Below are 15,159 nucleotides of genomic sequence, written 5' to 3'. Positions count from 1 at the left end.
CCCTCAAATCAATCGCTGTTAAAAATCTAATAGGCACACCAAGATTCAGACTGGATTTGAAGTCGGTAAGAAGTTGCTAACAGCTTTCGGGTCAAAAAATACTAAGTTAACTTTTTTTTTCTAAATCCGTCATTTCATGTCCGTTATGAATAGAGTAGCTTCCAACGGATAAAGTTTTCAAATTTTTCAACATTTTTTTTTTCATTCCGCAACGATGTTCTTGATGAAACCGAGTCGATAGTTTCAACATAGTTGAAAATAGTGAGTTTTTCTGAAAAAAGTGACTTTAGTGAGTTGAGGTCGAAAAAAGAGACTTTTTAGTGACTGGCCCGAAAAAAGTTACATAAGTCACTAAAAAGTGACCATCATGACCTTTTGCAGTACTGGTTAGATTTACTTTCGACGTATTTTGATTTCCTGGACATGTGTACGGACGATACCAGTTAGTGCAAACATAGGGTTGTTCATTGAAGTTTTTTTTTTCTTTCTATGTAACAACAAACATTTTCTTTCATTTGTCTGTGAGAGTGATACATACCTTGGCACCGATAGGAGACCCATTGAAGAGAGGATGGACTACAGAAATGGTATCGATTACGAGCGCTTCACTGGATCGTAGAAACAAGTCTGACTTCCAACCGGTAGATAGCAGATTGATTGCCGCCTACTGCCAAATTCATTCTGCTGATTCACTAATCAATTTCCTAACGATATAACCAACCCGTTATTATGCGGTTGAAATTTTTTTTATCGTTTTTAATGTTTACGCGAGGAAGCAACATTGATGGTTATTTAAAGTTTGTAATCGTGTTAAGTTGTGGAAGATTTACGATATCAGCACAACCGCAGAAAAAGTTCTTTTTTAAGACATTCGACAAAAAAGGTATTGATTTACACAAACACTCGGGCAAACTCGGTTTTACGCGGTCACTTTTCAAAGGTATCGAAACTACACGCTCCAAGTTTTCCGTTCCTGCCTCCGATGATGGTGGTGATTACTGGCCTCAGCTACTTCCAGAAAGGTTGACATCTATTCAGCATGTTGTCCATTGCCTCAGATGGCGTCATAAAATCCGTTATTTGAATTCTCCATTTCGAGTTTTTCACCAACGCAAGTTAGGTATTGCGCTTTTTTATAGTGGTTTTGACTTCTGTTTTTACTATCGTTTGAATTTCGAAGCATCGAATACATGTAGGCTTAGTTATTTTGTTCGAAGTGAATATCTTCGTAGCATTGGCAACGTGCGTTTTTGCTTTTTGATTGATTTCCTCTGAAGAACAATGGATTTGTATTGGATGATGCACGTGTTGTTTTCGTCTCTAGAAACATCTCTCCCATGCTCTGGTCTCCAAGCAACATTTCAAACGTCTGGCTCCTTCATTACTGATTCTCGATCGAATCCCAATATCGTTACGCCTTCCCGATGTATCTCTCCAACTACCACAAACATCCCTTTTTATTGTCAAATTTCAGTTTTCATTGCTTACAGAAATTTCTGAACAGTACTCCATTCACGTACTCAACTTTATTCGAAATTATTTTCAAGGGATCTCCATAAATCGGAACAATAACATGTGGTGTGTAAAAAATACGAATATCGGCTATTAGTCAACTGCTTCAATACAACTGGTTTCCAAAAGTATCATCCAGGTTGGTTCTCGTATCTCCTCCACGTCCTGCGTACCGGTAGACACGCTGTGGCAAAATCCGCCATTGGATGATCGATCGGTTTACGCATCGATTAACGGAACAGCAAAGAATCCGGGTGTTGTCCACACCCCGCACGGTCGGCTCTCGAAACCTCGGTTTTCACTAACGATCAACAATCACGCGGTTTTGTTTCTTTTCTCGCTCGAATCGTCTTCACCTCCTCAGTCTTCATGGTTTTTTCCTCTTCGGTCCGGATCGGCGATTTCTCTATCTTTTCTTTCGAATTTGCACTATGTGACTAGTGTTTTTACACCACAATACTAACCTTTGAGGTGGAACTTTCCAGCTTGCGACGTTTCACTTCTGGAAAGAAAAGAGGAAAAAAGTGATAAATTGAAAAGAAATAGAGGATTCAATAGCTTTCCTACTGAAATCCGTGTATGATACGAACCTCTGTCGTGCTCCGGCGGGTCTTGGCTGCGCCGATGCTCGTTGCTGGAATTTGAAACAGAACTGAGGTCCCGCTCGGTGCGATCCCGTTCCCGCTCCCTCTCGCTGGCACGCGAATCCCTGTCACTGCTAAGCTGCTGTTGTTGTTGTTGTTGCTGCTGCTGCTGCAATTGAAGTTCATACTCGGCTTGTGCGGCTGCTACTAGGGCCGCTGTTGAAAAGAACACACAAATAGAAAATCAGTTTCAACCGTTGGCGGAAATATCGTTTTTTTTTTCTACAAACCTCTGGTGGTTTTTTCCCGTCGCTTTTCCTTCTCCTTCTCACGCTTTCGTTCGGTGGCCGCCTCCTCGCGTTCGCGTTCCTTCTCGCGGGCTCGTTCCTCCCGTTTTAATTCCTTTGACGACTTATCCTTCGAGCTACTGCTGACTGAAGTTTCGCGTGTCGAATCACGTGCCGGAGTTTCCTTCTTGATTTCCCGTTCGATTATCTTAACGTCCGAGATGTTGTTGCTGTTGTTCGATGACACGTTATTCGACGACGACGAGCTTGAACTTTGCTGCTGCTTAGAACTGGATGACGAATTGCTGGTGACGATAATTTTCTTCTCCGATTTAATTTCCTTGCGATCTGAGAAATGAGATGGTTGTAGTTTGTTACCTGGAACATTTGAAAAAATCTTACCACTTTTGCTATCCCCGTTCATTGCCTTGGATTCCTGGGATTCCACTTTGACGGGTTTCTCCGAAACCTGATGGAAGTCACTTTCCCGCATCATTTGTCCGGACTTGGCCTTCAGCTGCCCAATGTAACTCGAAGCCAACACGAATAGATCCTGACGTTGATTCTTCTCTTCTTCACGCACTTTCTCGACCTTCTTCTCAATTATCTGCGCTAGCTTGGCCAAGACAGGGAAGTGCGGGAGTATTCTCATCAAAATGATCAACGAGTTACGAATTTGCATGTAATCCTTGGAGTCCAGGCAGAACACCATGGCTTTGGTTATTTTGTAGTGCCACTTGTGACAAACGTGGCGGTAGTTCTCGTAGTTAACGTGATCGTTCGCCTCGGAGAATTGGTTGCTCACGCGGAATTTCGTAACGAAGCCAGGATAGTTGGAGCACTCTCGATTGAAGGTGCTTTGATCGGCGTGCCAACGCATGACTGTTTCCAGCATGGCGCACAGGAAACGACCATAGCGGGTGGCTTCGTTTTCGGTGCAGGAAGTTACCGAGTATGTGATGTCGCAGAATATTCGATCATAGCACAGCAGGGTCGAGAAGTTGGCCGTCTTGAGACTGTGAATTGTGTGAACGAACTTGGCACAGTAAAGGGCATCCAGCGCTGTGAAGGTGCACCGTGGGAAAAGGCATAGCTGCAGGAACTGCGTGATGGTTTCGTTTTTGGCTGACTTGGCAGAACGTGATAGAAACCAGGAATCCTTCTCGCTTGTCAAGCGGTGCATGATCTTGTCAACATGTTCTTGCTGCTTCTTTCGCTCGTCTTGTAGTTTCTCCATCAGTGCAACGTGCCGTTCCTGCTCTTTCTTATTCTTGGATGCGTTTTGATCCTTGGAGTCCATGGATGAGATGGACATTTGCTTCAGTTTGTTGATTTCGCGCTGATAACTTTCGGCCGGGACTTGAAGATCGTACATACTTAAGGACCAGAATGTGACCAGAAATTGGGGACTGATGTCTTCCCAGACTTTCGGAGGGTGTAGTGGTCGGACCGATTCGATTACCGGATTCATAACGTAGGCGGTCGCTTCCAGATATTTGACCATCTTCTGCGAGGTGGAGAGTTTCTTCGAGTTTTGATCAGCCTTGCGCAGTTGGTCGTACTTTTGCTGGAGTAGATGAAAAAAGAAAAGTCAGTTTTGCAATCGATCATTATTTGAAACATATCAAACTTACGCTGATGGCGTGCGAAAACATCGGCCTGGCCAGGAAAAATGCCACATCCGAGTGAATGTGGTACTCCTGCAGCATACTATGAATGGTTGGCAATCTTTCAACGTACTCTTCGACAGAATAAGTCGATCCCAGGAACGTTCCGAATTGGACCAAAGTGTCTTGACATTGGTCGTAAAGTTTTCCCACGAGCTTCAGGTGACTTGAAGCAGTTTCACGATAAATTACGCAGTGCTTCTGCTGGGCAATCAGTAAGCACAGAGCTACTGCCAGATCGTTACTTGCCAGAGCATCCTTCAATCGTTGAGAGGATTTCTTGGTGTTGCGTACTTGACTAAAGTACCCGGCCTGGAACGCAAATTAGTTACAGTTAATTGCGTGTTCACCAAACTATAAAAAGATTGACCGCTTCTTACCTCACCGCGCAGCAACTCTCCTCCGCACATCGCACCAATCTGTTCCACTGTCATCTCTTCGGCCGCTTCGATCCCAGTCATTTTCTGCACAACCTCCTTCAGTATCAACAAATCCAAACTGCAACATAAACACACATTATTTATCATTAATAAAAAAAAACAAAAGCAGCAGCTTACCTCTTATGCGCCTTCAGCTGGTTTCCCACGTACTGTAGCAGTCCGCTCAATTCGATGTTGTACTTTTTGTAGATGGCGCCGCAAAAATTTGCCAAACTTTGCAACCAGAGCGATATTGAAGTACCATCGTTCTGCATTGGATTGCGATCGACTTGTTCCAGTGATTCAATCAGACAGTAGCCGAGCACGTCGTACGATAGGGATGTCAAATACTTCAGGGAATCGACAACCGGGGTAATCAGATTGTCGTAGATTTGGATTTGCAAAAGAATCTAAAAACAGTTGGGAATCATTCGTATCAGATGTTGAAAGAAAACCAATAAGCAGACTTACATAATCGAACAGAAAACCTGGCGAGCAGTGACTAAGCTTTCCGATCAGCCTTCCCACGGGTTTGCTATTTTCCTTACTGACTCGTTTCATCAGAGCTTTGATTTGCTTCTGGGCATTCCCCCGACGTCGGATTAACTTCGGCTGCAGCTGGTAGGTGTCGTTCTTCCAACGCGCATACAAACTGTACCTATATTGGTACGGATACAGCTTCACGATGGACCAGATTTCTTCGGCCACGCAGCAGTTACAATCCATGTAGGACAGAGAAGGCAAAATAGACGCATCCAGCAAGGTAATTATATCATAGTAGAGTTGTTCGTTCTCCGAACCGGGAGTAGGCGTATTCGCCGGATCTACGTTCATCTCTGTGAGAATGATGCGAACCAGACGAAGGAGCTTGTACAGCAGAACCGAATCATAGTGCAGTGAAGGGCCCAAGGCGGTGAACATGGGGAAGGCATGATTGCGTAGTTTAGAGATTGTGGTAACAGGCGCCGGCGCCAACTTACTCAGTCCGTTGCTAATTGGGCGTCCTTTGATATTGCACGGAAGGGCACACTTCAGACGGTAGACCGGTTCGATTATCATATGCAGTAGCCAACACAGGGCTTTGGCGATACGCTCATGTACCATTACTGATTGTTCTGGGAGCTTCTTCAGCAAGAGCTGAGCGGTATTCCAATCTCCCACATGTAGGAGCGCTTCGCAGAGACCCCATTTCTGATTGGTGGCGTACTTTTCCGGGGTCATCTCTTTTTCCGGCTCTGGCTCCTGCTCCTTATCTTTGTTCGTGGAAACAACATTCAATCTGCGGACAAACTCTTTCGCGTCATTCACTTCCGACTCCCATTCACTGACGATTAGCTTGTCGGTCGGACTAAGCCAAGCGTAGATATCGTCCAGTTTGATGACTCCATGCTGCAAGAGCAGCGCCGTCACCTTGAACAGCGATTCTGGCGTGCGACTATCCGAGAAATGCCGATATTTGTATCCTAACACCTCGCAGATGATGTTGCCATCATTGATGTACGACTGAAGCAATGGAATGAAGATTTTATCGTGCTCCGGTCGCGTCTCAAACGATTCCAACATAATGTCCAACACCCGGTTAGGGTCCAAGTTGAAGCAGCCAATCAACGACTTGATAATTTCCAATATATTTTGCACCGTGTTCGTCTCGGTGAATTCCTGATTTAATTCCGTGATAAGCTTTGCATACCCTTCGCTTTCCTCGCGGAACAGATTGAAACGACGCTGTTTGTAACTGCAATGATTTTTTTTTGTGTCAATGAAAACAATTAATTGAATAATAAATTACTTACTAGAGTTTCGTTTTAACTTTAATAAACTTTGTATAGAAACTGCGGTTCTTGATTGTCCCAACATCTTGCAGCGTGTCAATTTCCAGTCGCTCTTTCAGCAATTTCTCTGACAGAAATCGGTCCGATTCCTTAACAATGTAGCAAAACGCAGCACGTTCCTCGGTGGAGGCATCTGTCCCACTTCCCCCGCCACCGGCAGCCGTTTCTGCGTCCAATACTCCAAATATATCCAGCATGATCGATGGAATGTCGCTGTGTAAGTTGGCCAGCTCGCCCAGCATCACGAGCGCGCTCTCCTTCTTAATCTGGCCGTGGATACCATGGGATACAAGTTCATAGATCGCCCGCGATATTTCCGTTTTCCGATCATTCTTTCCGAACAGTGGACTGCCTTCCTCCTTCAGCAGCGTCTTACACTGTTTCAAGCTGTAGGAAGAAACAACAAAATCATCAATTTCAAGGTTACCTGCCACTTCGCCTGATCTCCCGCAAAGTGTTATTCTCAAGTGGGAACCGCTCAATCGCTCCCATCGAACCGGTAACTACCGGATTTCACGCACAAACATCCAAAACACATGAAGCAATCAAACACATCCCGACGCCACCACCGCCGGAAGAAAAAGAAAACTTTTTCTTTTGAGCATGAGGAATGAAATCAGGCAAACTAGAATCCATGTTTTCTCGGAAAATAACCCAGCATTCGCGGAAATTCCACCACCAAACGGAAGGGCACCACTCGAGCTACACTTTGCACTAAATTTCAGACGGAAGAAACTCGAATTACAATTCAGATTTTCCACTTCTTTCCCACGATTTCCAAATATCAGCGTTCAGCATTTTTGCGACCAATTTTTCGTCGTTTTGACGTTCGTTTTTCGTTGTGGATGCGTGCTCGGTGCGTTGGTTGGAGGAGAGCTTCCGATTTCGATACGGCAGAGCGAAAAAGATGACAAGCTGCTGGCGTTCCCGATCGATCACAGATGCGAAATGGGACAGATAACAAACTTGTTGAAAAAATATTATGCATTTGCATAAAAGATATTTTAGTTATAACTAATATTTAACTATATAACTATACACTGAGGAAAATGGACGTATGATTTTCAATCAAACGCCTTATGAAAATTTGCCACAAGGAATCGGTATGAATTTCAATAAGTTGCCTAATGAATGATGATTTTCATTTGAAAAAAAGTTAAGTGCGGCAGACTGGGTTCGAACCATGGACGTCGGGGTCGGAAGGCCGGTATGTAGACCACACGCCCATCGACGCTTGTTTACTTAGGAAGGTAACTGCGTATAAGAATCACTGTTGGTGGAATAATCAGTCGAAGATTCATAAGGCGCCAGTTATGAATTTCGATAGTCCAGTTCGCTGAGTGTATAAATATATTTACAAGATAAACATTGTCGCTGTAGTCGCTTTCCAGACCATCTTTTGCTGGCGAGGATGGTCCAATGCACCGAATGAACACAATGACGTTTGAGACGGGCGCTGTTTACTAAAAATGAACACTTGCATGAACTCGATGAATGAAAAAGTATTCATTCTTAGTAAACAGCGCCCGTCTCAAACGTCAATGATGAACTCGGTGCATTGGACCATAGGGGATCTAAATGCCAATGAAGGAAAAATACATACGATCTGAGTCAGATCATCTGACAGTTAGGTACCGTGTCTCGGACAGCAGAACAAAGGTAACCGAAGCGACAATCTATCTTGAAACTAAAATATCTTTTTTTGTTCCGTCGCCGTTCAAGGTTAAAGTTACTTTATATTTTTCTCCATTAGGCTTTCAGCGATCGTGTACGTACACGCACGTTTCACTCACACTTTTACTCGGTTTGTTTGCAACCACGAGCAGCTGTCACGGCAAAATCAAATGGGATTGTTTGCAACCACGAACCTGCGTTCGTGTTGGTGAGAAATGTCGGCGAGACCCTAATGTACTTATACACAGAGCGAAAAATAATTGTGATTACAACATTTTCTAATTTTATTTCAAAAGTAGAGAATATTTGGTATTATTGAATGCTAAAACTTTTAAATCAACTGCTAAATTGATTGATAGGAAAGTTTTTTTAGTCGCAAAAAATTGTTATTTTCACAGTAGAGCTCTCAGATCAAAATGTGTGAAATAGTTGAACAAACGTAAACATCTAACAATTTTGGCAACACTGATAGCAAAAAAATGCAACTGGCAGCAAACGACCTGCATACGACGATCTGTCACTGAAAGTTGCGCCAAAAAAGTTATACCAAACAAAGCAAACAAACATACAGAAAATAATATTTAATTTTTCCTGGTATTGTACCATGTTATACTAAACAGGTAGGTTATTTATTTCTCCATTTGTTTTAAAAGTATTCTAATATAATATTTCTAGTTATTTATCAAAGGTTAATTGTCGCCGAAAGTTCCTCCTTCGAGACGAAGGTACACAGTTAGTTTCAATTACCGAATAGTCAGTATTTTTTTGTACTGACTTTTAATGATCTATCCAGTAAACGTAACTTTTTGCTGAAAACCCTGTATAAAATAACAGTGGTCAGTAATTCAATGAATCTGTTACTGATAGGACTGAAAAATTTCTAAAAATTGACGACCTTCTCGGTATATTTTACAATTTGCAGTTCAGATCGGTAAAAAAAATTACCGAACAAGAAAATCGTGATTAAGTGTGTATGGTGCAAACATCGTCGATGGAAACCGGTTGGAATCACACATCTTTTGTCATCAGTTTAAAAGAAGACGCAGGGAGAAAGTGATTTAGCAATGATTTCGTTGTGGTCATCAACGACTAACATCTGCACAATGAAAATCTATCGCCGAAAGCGATTTAGCTACGATGAAAATCTATCGCCGAAAGCGATTTAGCTACGATGAAAATCTATCGCCGGGAGCGAGGGCGGAAGACACGTCTTGTTACTACCTGGATGCAGGAGATAAACCGACCAAAACACTATGGGGGATCCCCATACAAGCGAGCGGTCAAAAATAAAATTGGACTTTTCAAGTGATTTTCCACTTTGCTTTAGCTGTGTATGGTCGAAATAGCATGAATATATAATTTCTAACACCCCCCCCCCTTTAGGGATCGTCTATGAATTACGTAATATTTTTTTTCATAAATTCGATTAACGTGACAAAGCAATCCAATTTAGGAAGTTTAATTTTATATGTTTTCTTGAGGAGAAGGAAGGGGGTTGTACAAAAACTAAGTACAGCAATTTATGGACATCATGAACCCTCCCCCTTCTCCATCCTCATTTGTGGACTGTCGTCTATATATTTTTGTATATTTTTGCGGAAGGTAATCATTTTTGTGGGAAGAAAGTAACAAAACGCCTCCCCTACCAATAAATCTAATAACTTTTCATTGCTCTAAATCTGAAGTTGGCGGCGAGAGAACCGAATTAATGTTAAAAGACATTAATTTCATGACATTCAGTGATATTTTTTTGTTCTTACTCTCATGCCTCACAATTTGTATTTAGAACAATCTGTTTGACAAAGTACTAGGTTCTGAAGGATCCTAAAGCATTAAATGTTAATCAAAGAATCAGAAGTCAAGAACGAGTAAAGTACGAGACACTGAAGACGTCCTAACAGGTCGAAATACGTATATGTAGAACTAATACGAGTTGGTGGAATAAAATGGAATTTTACTAAACTCGTCTTATGACAGTGAAAACATTCCACTAAAAAATAGTTAAACAATTTTCTTAAAGAATCAGAATTGGAAATAACTTTTGAAAAAGGGTATTAGCAAATTAGAAATCGCAATCCCATGACATTTGTACAAGTTATTCAAAAATAAATGAGAATAATATATTCTCAAAAATGTGAACATTCATTCATTCCACAATGCTCCATTGTTCCGAAAAGCAAATTTCTTTCAATTTGAATAACAACACTATTTAAATTATTTTTGATTTGTTTTCATGATTTCTACAAGTTATATATAGCATCATTCTTTTCTGTGTGAAGGTTTAAATCTTTAATGATATTTTCTTCAATTCCATCAACGATGGAAGATGACATGAATTCATCTAAAGTATCAGAGGATAAAGAACTTTTAAAAATCTTCAAATATTACAAAATTACGCATGGCATAAGAATAACTAAGTGAATTTTTTCCAATGTCTCCTCGTTATCCAAATCGAGCTTAAAATAGATCTGATTCATGTAAGGCACGAAGAAAAATGTCAACATTTGCCTCTCTTGATCATTTTCTTGCATTATGAGTTCTAAATTTCTTCTTTTTTATATTGACTTTCCGCTGGTTGTTCAGCCAGTGAACCTCAAAGTGTAGATGAGTGAATAAATATTTCCCTACCTTTAGCCAGACATTCATGAACACTAGCAAGAATTTCATACTCTCCGTACTAACTAAGATATTGTTCGTCTTTACTTTTGCAATAAACATGTCAGAATTATTGATTCCATGAGATTTATAAATATTTACATACTATGAAACCTCATATTTAGTTCTCCATCAGTAGCTAATGAATAGCTCAGAAAAATAGGTTTAGGAAATGACTCAAACCACTCAAGCCCCAAACGCAATTCAGCGGAATGGCGACGGAACCAGTAAAATTTGACAGGAAATATATAAATTCCGTTACCGTTACCGTTGTGCTGCATTGTATTGGGGTTTTATTCATTCACTCCTTTGAAAAGTTAAAAAATTGTTATAAATAAAGTCGAAGTTATTACCAATACATGTATTTTGACCATACCCTTTGAGCCCATAGTTCAGTCTGGCCCATTTTCAATAGGAAACGATGGGACTAGATTTCCCGTCGAATGAAACTTGTTGCGAGAAAATCGTACACAAATAAGCGTCTAAATGGCGATTTGCGCACATACATACAGACGCGCATGCACACACATACAGACATCACCTCAATTCTTCGAGCTGAGTTAGTTGATATATACCACTACGGATCTCCGGGCCTTCTATCAAACATTCGTTTTGGAATGAGCATTAACCTTGGAGTACGAGAGAGGCAAAACACAGTAAAAAAATAAATGAAAAAAATCAAAGTGATTTAACTCTGTTAATTGCAAATAGTGGCAAGAAATTATTTCGGGAAATTTTAGTCGAAGCTTCGTCCTTGATGTGCATCATAAAAGAACCCGGGGATTTCTGAGGAAAAAAGTTCTTCACTATCAAAGTTGAAAATAGCGTCGTTTTGGAAAAAATATTGTTTCCGCATTTTTTTCATTTTTTTTCACAATGTAACCATTAGTTTTTGCATACCATTTTAAAGCTTATACAATTACCTTTGTAATGATGTATTAACATTAAAGAAAAAACATTAAGAAAATATTTCAATAAATAGTTGAAAGTAAAATATTTTTTCAGGAAATTTGTTAACTTTTTTACCCATTTCTGACTTTGACACCTTATATCTTTGGAACTAGTGCACCTAGAGACTTCAAATTCAGAATTTCTCTTAATTAGAGTATTGACAATGGAGAGAAAATATTTTAAAATAATTCGGAAGACATGACATTTTCGATTAATGACCGCCCGAAATCCTATAGTGCAAAAGCAGACGAAAAAGTGTCACAAAAGGCAAGTTAACCAACAAACGCCGCGGAGGTGCTGAGAAAGATTGATGTGCTGAGAAAAACCTGTTAATGAGATGTTCATATCTTCAAGTAGGTAGGTTATCTTGCTCAACTGATTCCGAAATTCACTGTGCCTAAGTCTTGTCTAAACTAGATACATATGTCCTTATTGTGATCATGGTTCTTACTCGATTAATCTGTTTTTTATTGCAGAAACTGCCATCATGGAAACCCGACAGCTCACCGGACAGATGGATCCCGGAGAGAGTAATACATCTATACATTCCCAAACCATAGCGCACTCGCTAATCTTTGGGAGTTCAGATACGGTAGGTGAGCAGTTTTACCCATGTGGAATAATGTCCGCATCAGCGCCTGCAACAACGTGGAAATTGGTAACTTGCAAGACCAGAAAGATTGTAGCTTATAATTCATATGCTGAAAACTCATAAATTATGGATTCAATATCTGCTTTTTTTGTGATTAATAAACTTTTCTAACTTGACGTTTCTTTTGTGGTATTTTTATTATTGATGTAAATAATGAAAATCATTCTCTCCAAACACTTCGACCAGTTCGGACGATCTTTGACGAGGATTGTGACACCGCGTTTCGCGAATCGAATTTTCTAGAAGAAAAAGAAGATTAGTGAAAAAACTGATTAACCTAAAGTGTAAATTACTGTAAATAATAATGATAAGATTACAATTAGTTACTGTAAGTATTCTCCATATAGTTAGTTTTATTGGGTATCAACTTGACGGACGTGTTTTCTGGGCAAATTTCTTGGAAAAAAAATTGCTCTAGGGGACGGTCCACATGTGGGAAAGTGATGGAGGCGGGAATTGAAGACAAAATGGAAGACGATGATTGGGGACAAATCATAAGAAAATCGAAAGCTAGACATAAATATTCAGATGACGAAAGTGAGAAGGAAATAAGAGTGAAGCGCAGCAAACAAAATGGCGACAGAAAACGGAAACAAGACAAATATCAAACGACACGTGACATTGCTGATGACGATGAGGCGAAAAAACAAAATGGCGACGCCGACAAAAACGCACACGCACAAATACAAAACACTGAACAACCACATACAATGTCAATGGCAAGTACAAAACCAAAAACAGACTTAATGACAAAAAGACAAAACAAAGACAAGACTGACGGAAATTACAACGACAATTGGACCAAAAACCATCACTACACGACTTTTATCATTGAAAAGGAAACTAAAGAAAATGACAAAGAGAAAGGAATCAAACATCCACATCCGATGGAAGTGGCAAAAATGCTCAAAAACATAGGTGTAACCAAGTACAGCTCAATGAAAGGAGTAGGCCGTGGTAAATTTCAGATAAGCTTCGACAAACCGAGAGATGCAGAACAATTACTAAACTCAGATTTATTGAAGAATAGTTTTGGGTACACAATCTTTGTTCCAACCAGATTTAAGGAAAGCATAGGAGTGGTAGGTGATGTGCCGCCATCAATAACAGACCAGGAGGTAATGGAAAATGTTGTATGTGAAAACAACATCAAAGTGTTCAAGGTGGAAAGGATCAACAAAAGAATAGGAGAAAACAGATTCCAACCAACATACTCCATTAAAATTTTCGTCAGGGGTGAAAAACTCCCGAAATCACTTGAAATTTACGGAACAAGGCGGTCGGTAGAACCGTATGTGTTTCCATTAAAAATCTGTGTAAAATGTTGGAGATTTGGTCATAGGGACAAGTTTTGCAAGTCTAGGGAAGCAAGGTGTTGCAACTGTGGTCAGGAACATACTGAGGACAAATGTGATTCAATGGAACCGAAATGTGTTAACTGTGCTGGAATTCATAAAGCGTCGAGTAAGGAATGCCCAGAAAGATCTAGACAGGACTTAATTAGACAGGATATGGCCATCAATAAGACATCATATTTTGAAGCATCGGACAAATACCCAAGACATACGAAACAAAACCTACAAGCACGATTAGACTCAATAAGAGACTTTCCCCAACTAGAAAATAACAAACCCAGGAACATCCAGAATAACACCCAACAAACTAAACAACAAAGAAGGCGTAACGATATCCTAACACCACACTTCCAAACTCCTCAGAATTTATTCAATACGCAAAACATCCATCACGACTTTTCACCAAATCCATACAGAACCACCGAAATTGAAAAAATAACACAAATAATAAAAGACGATCTGATCCGACAATTCAACTTAAACAACCTTTTCGACAAGATTAAAACCATTCAAAAAACCATCATCCAAAGTGCTAACAAAACGGACAGTATTGACCAAGATTTATTACTAATAGATATCAGCGAAGAACTTAATAAAATAATAAATCCGGAAGTAAACGAACTAATCACTAGCATAGATAAACTGTCAACTAACAATGCTTAATACATTAAAAAAACTTGAAATAATCCAAAACAATATCACAAGCTTAAGACCAATAGACACTAGAGAGACCTTAAAAACTTCCTACTAAAAAACAAAACTGATATAGTAATCCTCAGTGAAATCTGGTTAAAGAAAGACGAACATTACAAGTTTCCAGGCTATAAACTTCTGACTGAAACCAGAGCCGCCGGCTATGGTGGGGTTGGTTTCCTCGTCAAAAATGAAATAGAATTTAAATCACACAAACTACCCAAATTACATCCCATTGAATCAATTGCAATAGTCACACAAAACACACAACCCAAAATTTTGTTTATCTCAATTTACATTCCACCCCTACCTGTTAACAATAATGATATTAAAGAACCCTTTAAAAAACTACTGGACACAATTGATGACTTTAATGGCTCAGTTATATTAGCAGGTGACTTCAATGCCCATAATCAACTATGGAATCCATCACATGAAAACTGTCCAAGAGGAGAACTGCTCGAACATTTGTTAGATAATAGGAACTTAGTACTTCTGAATGATGGTTCAAGTACATTAATTAAGGCCCCCAACACTATACCATCTGCCATAGATTTGACATTTGCAACACCAGAACTAGCTAGTAAAATAGATTGGAAGGTCACAGAAGAAGACTTTTTTAGCAATCATAGAGTTATTCATTTCAATATAGACAGCACAGCATACAATTACAAGTACAAACATGATTTTTTCAATAAAACCAAGCCATACAAAAACTAAATACACTACAACCTCATGCTTTCCATACACCAGAAGACATAAGTGAAATAGTTCAGGAAATAGTTCAAGATTCCACATACAAGATAAATTCGAACAAAAATATAAACCCAAAATCATGGTGGACCAATCAGATCAAAGTCATGCTGGACGAAAAAAAC

The 15,159-nt window shown here is 39.9% G+C and overlaps 1 protein-coding gene across 1 annotated transcript in view; it reads right to left on the bottom strand.

The window, feature by feature from the left end:
• LOC134213594 (THO complex subunit 2) overlaps window positions 1–7,204 on the bottom strand; it is a 29,574-nt gene extending 22,370 nt beyond the window's left edge. The window contains exons 1-10 of the mRNA XM_062692798.1: window positions 7,047–7,204; window positions 6,263–6,688; window positions 4,941–6,204; window positions 4,608–4,879; window positions 4,431–4,548; window positions 4,018–4,362; window positions 2,786–3,950; window positions 2,387–2,731; window positions 2,103–2,312; window positions 1,977–2,014 (exon numbers count right to left, since the gene is read on the bottom strand). Of these exons, the coding sequence (XP_062548782.1) occupies window positions 1,977–2,014; window positions 2,103–2,312; window positions 2,387–2,731; window positions 2,786–3,950; window positions 4,018–4,362; window positions 4,431–4,548; window positions 4,608–4,879; window positions 4,941–6,204; window positions 6,263–6,688; window positions 7,047–7,099 (4,236 nt within the window). The 5' untranslated portion in view covers window positions 7,100–7,204. The remainder of the gene's footprint in view (window positions 1–1,976; window positions 2,015–2,102; window positions 2,313–2,386; window positions 2,732–2,785; window positions 3,951–4,017; window positions 4,363–4,430; window positions 4,549–4,607; window positions 4,880–4,940; window positions 6,205–6,262; window positions 6,689–7,046) is intronic.
• Window positions 7,205–15,159: the final 7,955 nt, after the last annotated feature.

This window comes from Armigeres subalbatus, chromosome 2 (genome assembly GCF_024139115.2).
Source record: "Armigeres subalbatus isolate Guangzhou_Male chromosome 2, GZ_Asu_2, whole genome shotgun sequence".
NCBI lineage: Eukaryota > Metazoa > Arthropoda > Insecta > Diptera > Culicidae > Armigeres > Armigeres subalbatus.
The sequence above is the reverse complement of the archived record's forward strand: the minus strand, read 5'-3'. Positions and strand labels throughout refer to the sequence as shown.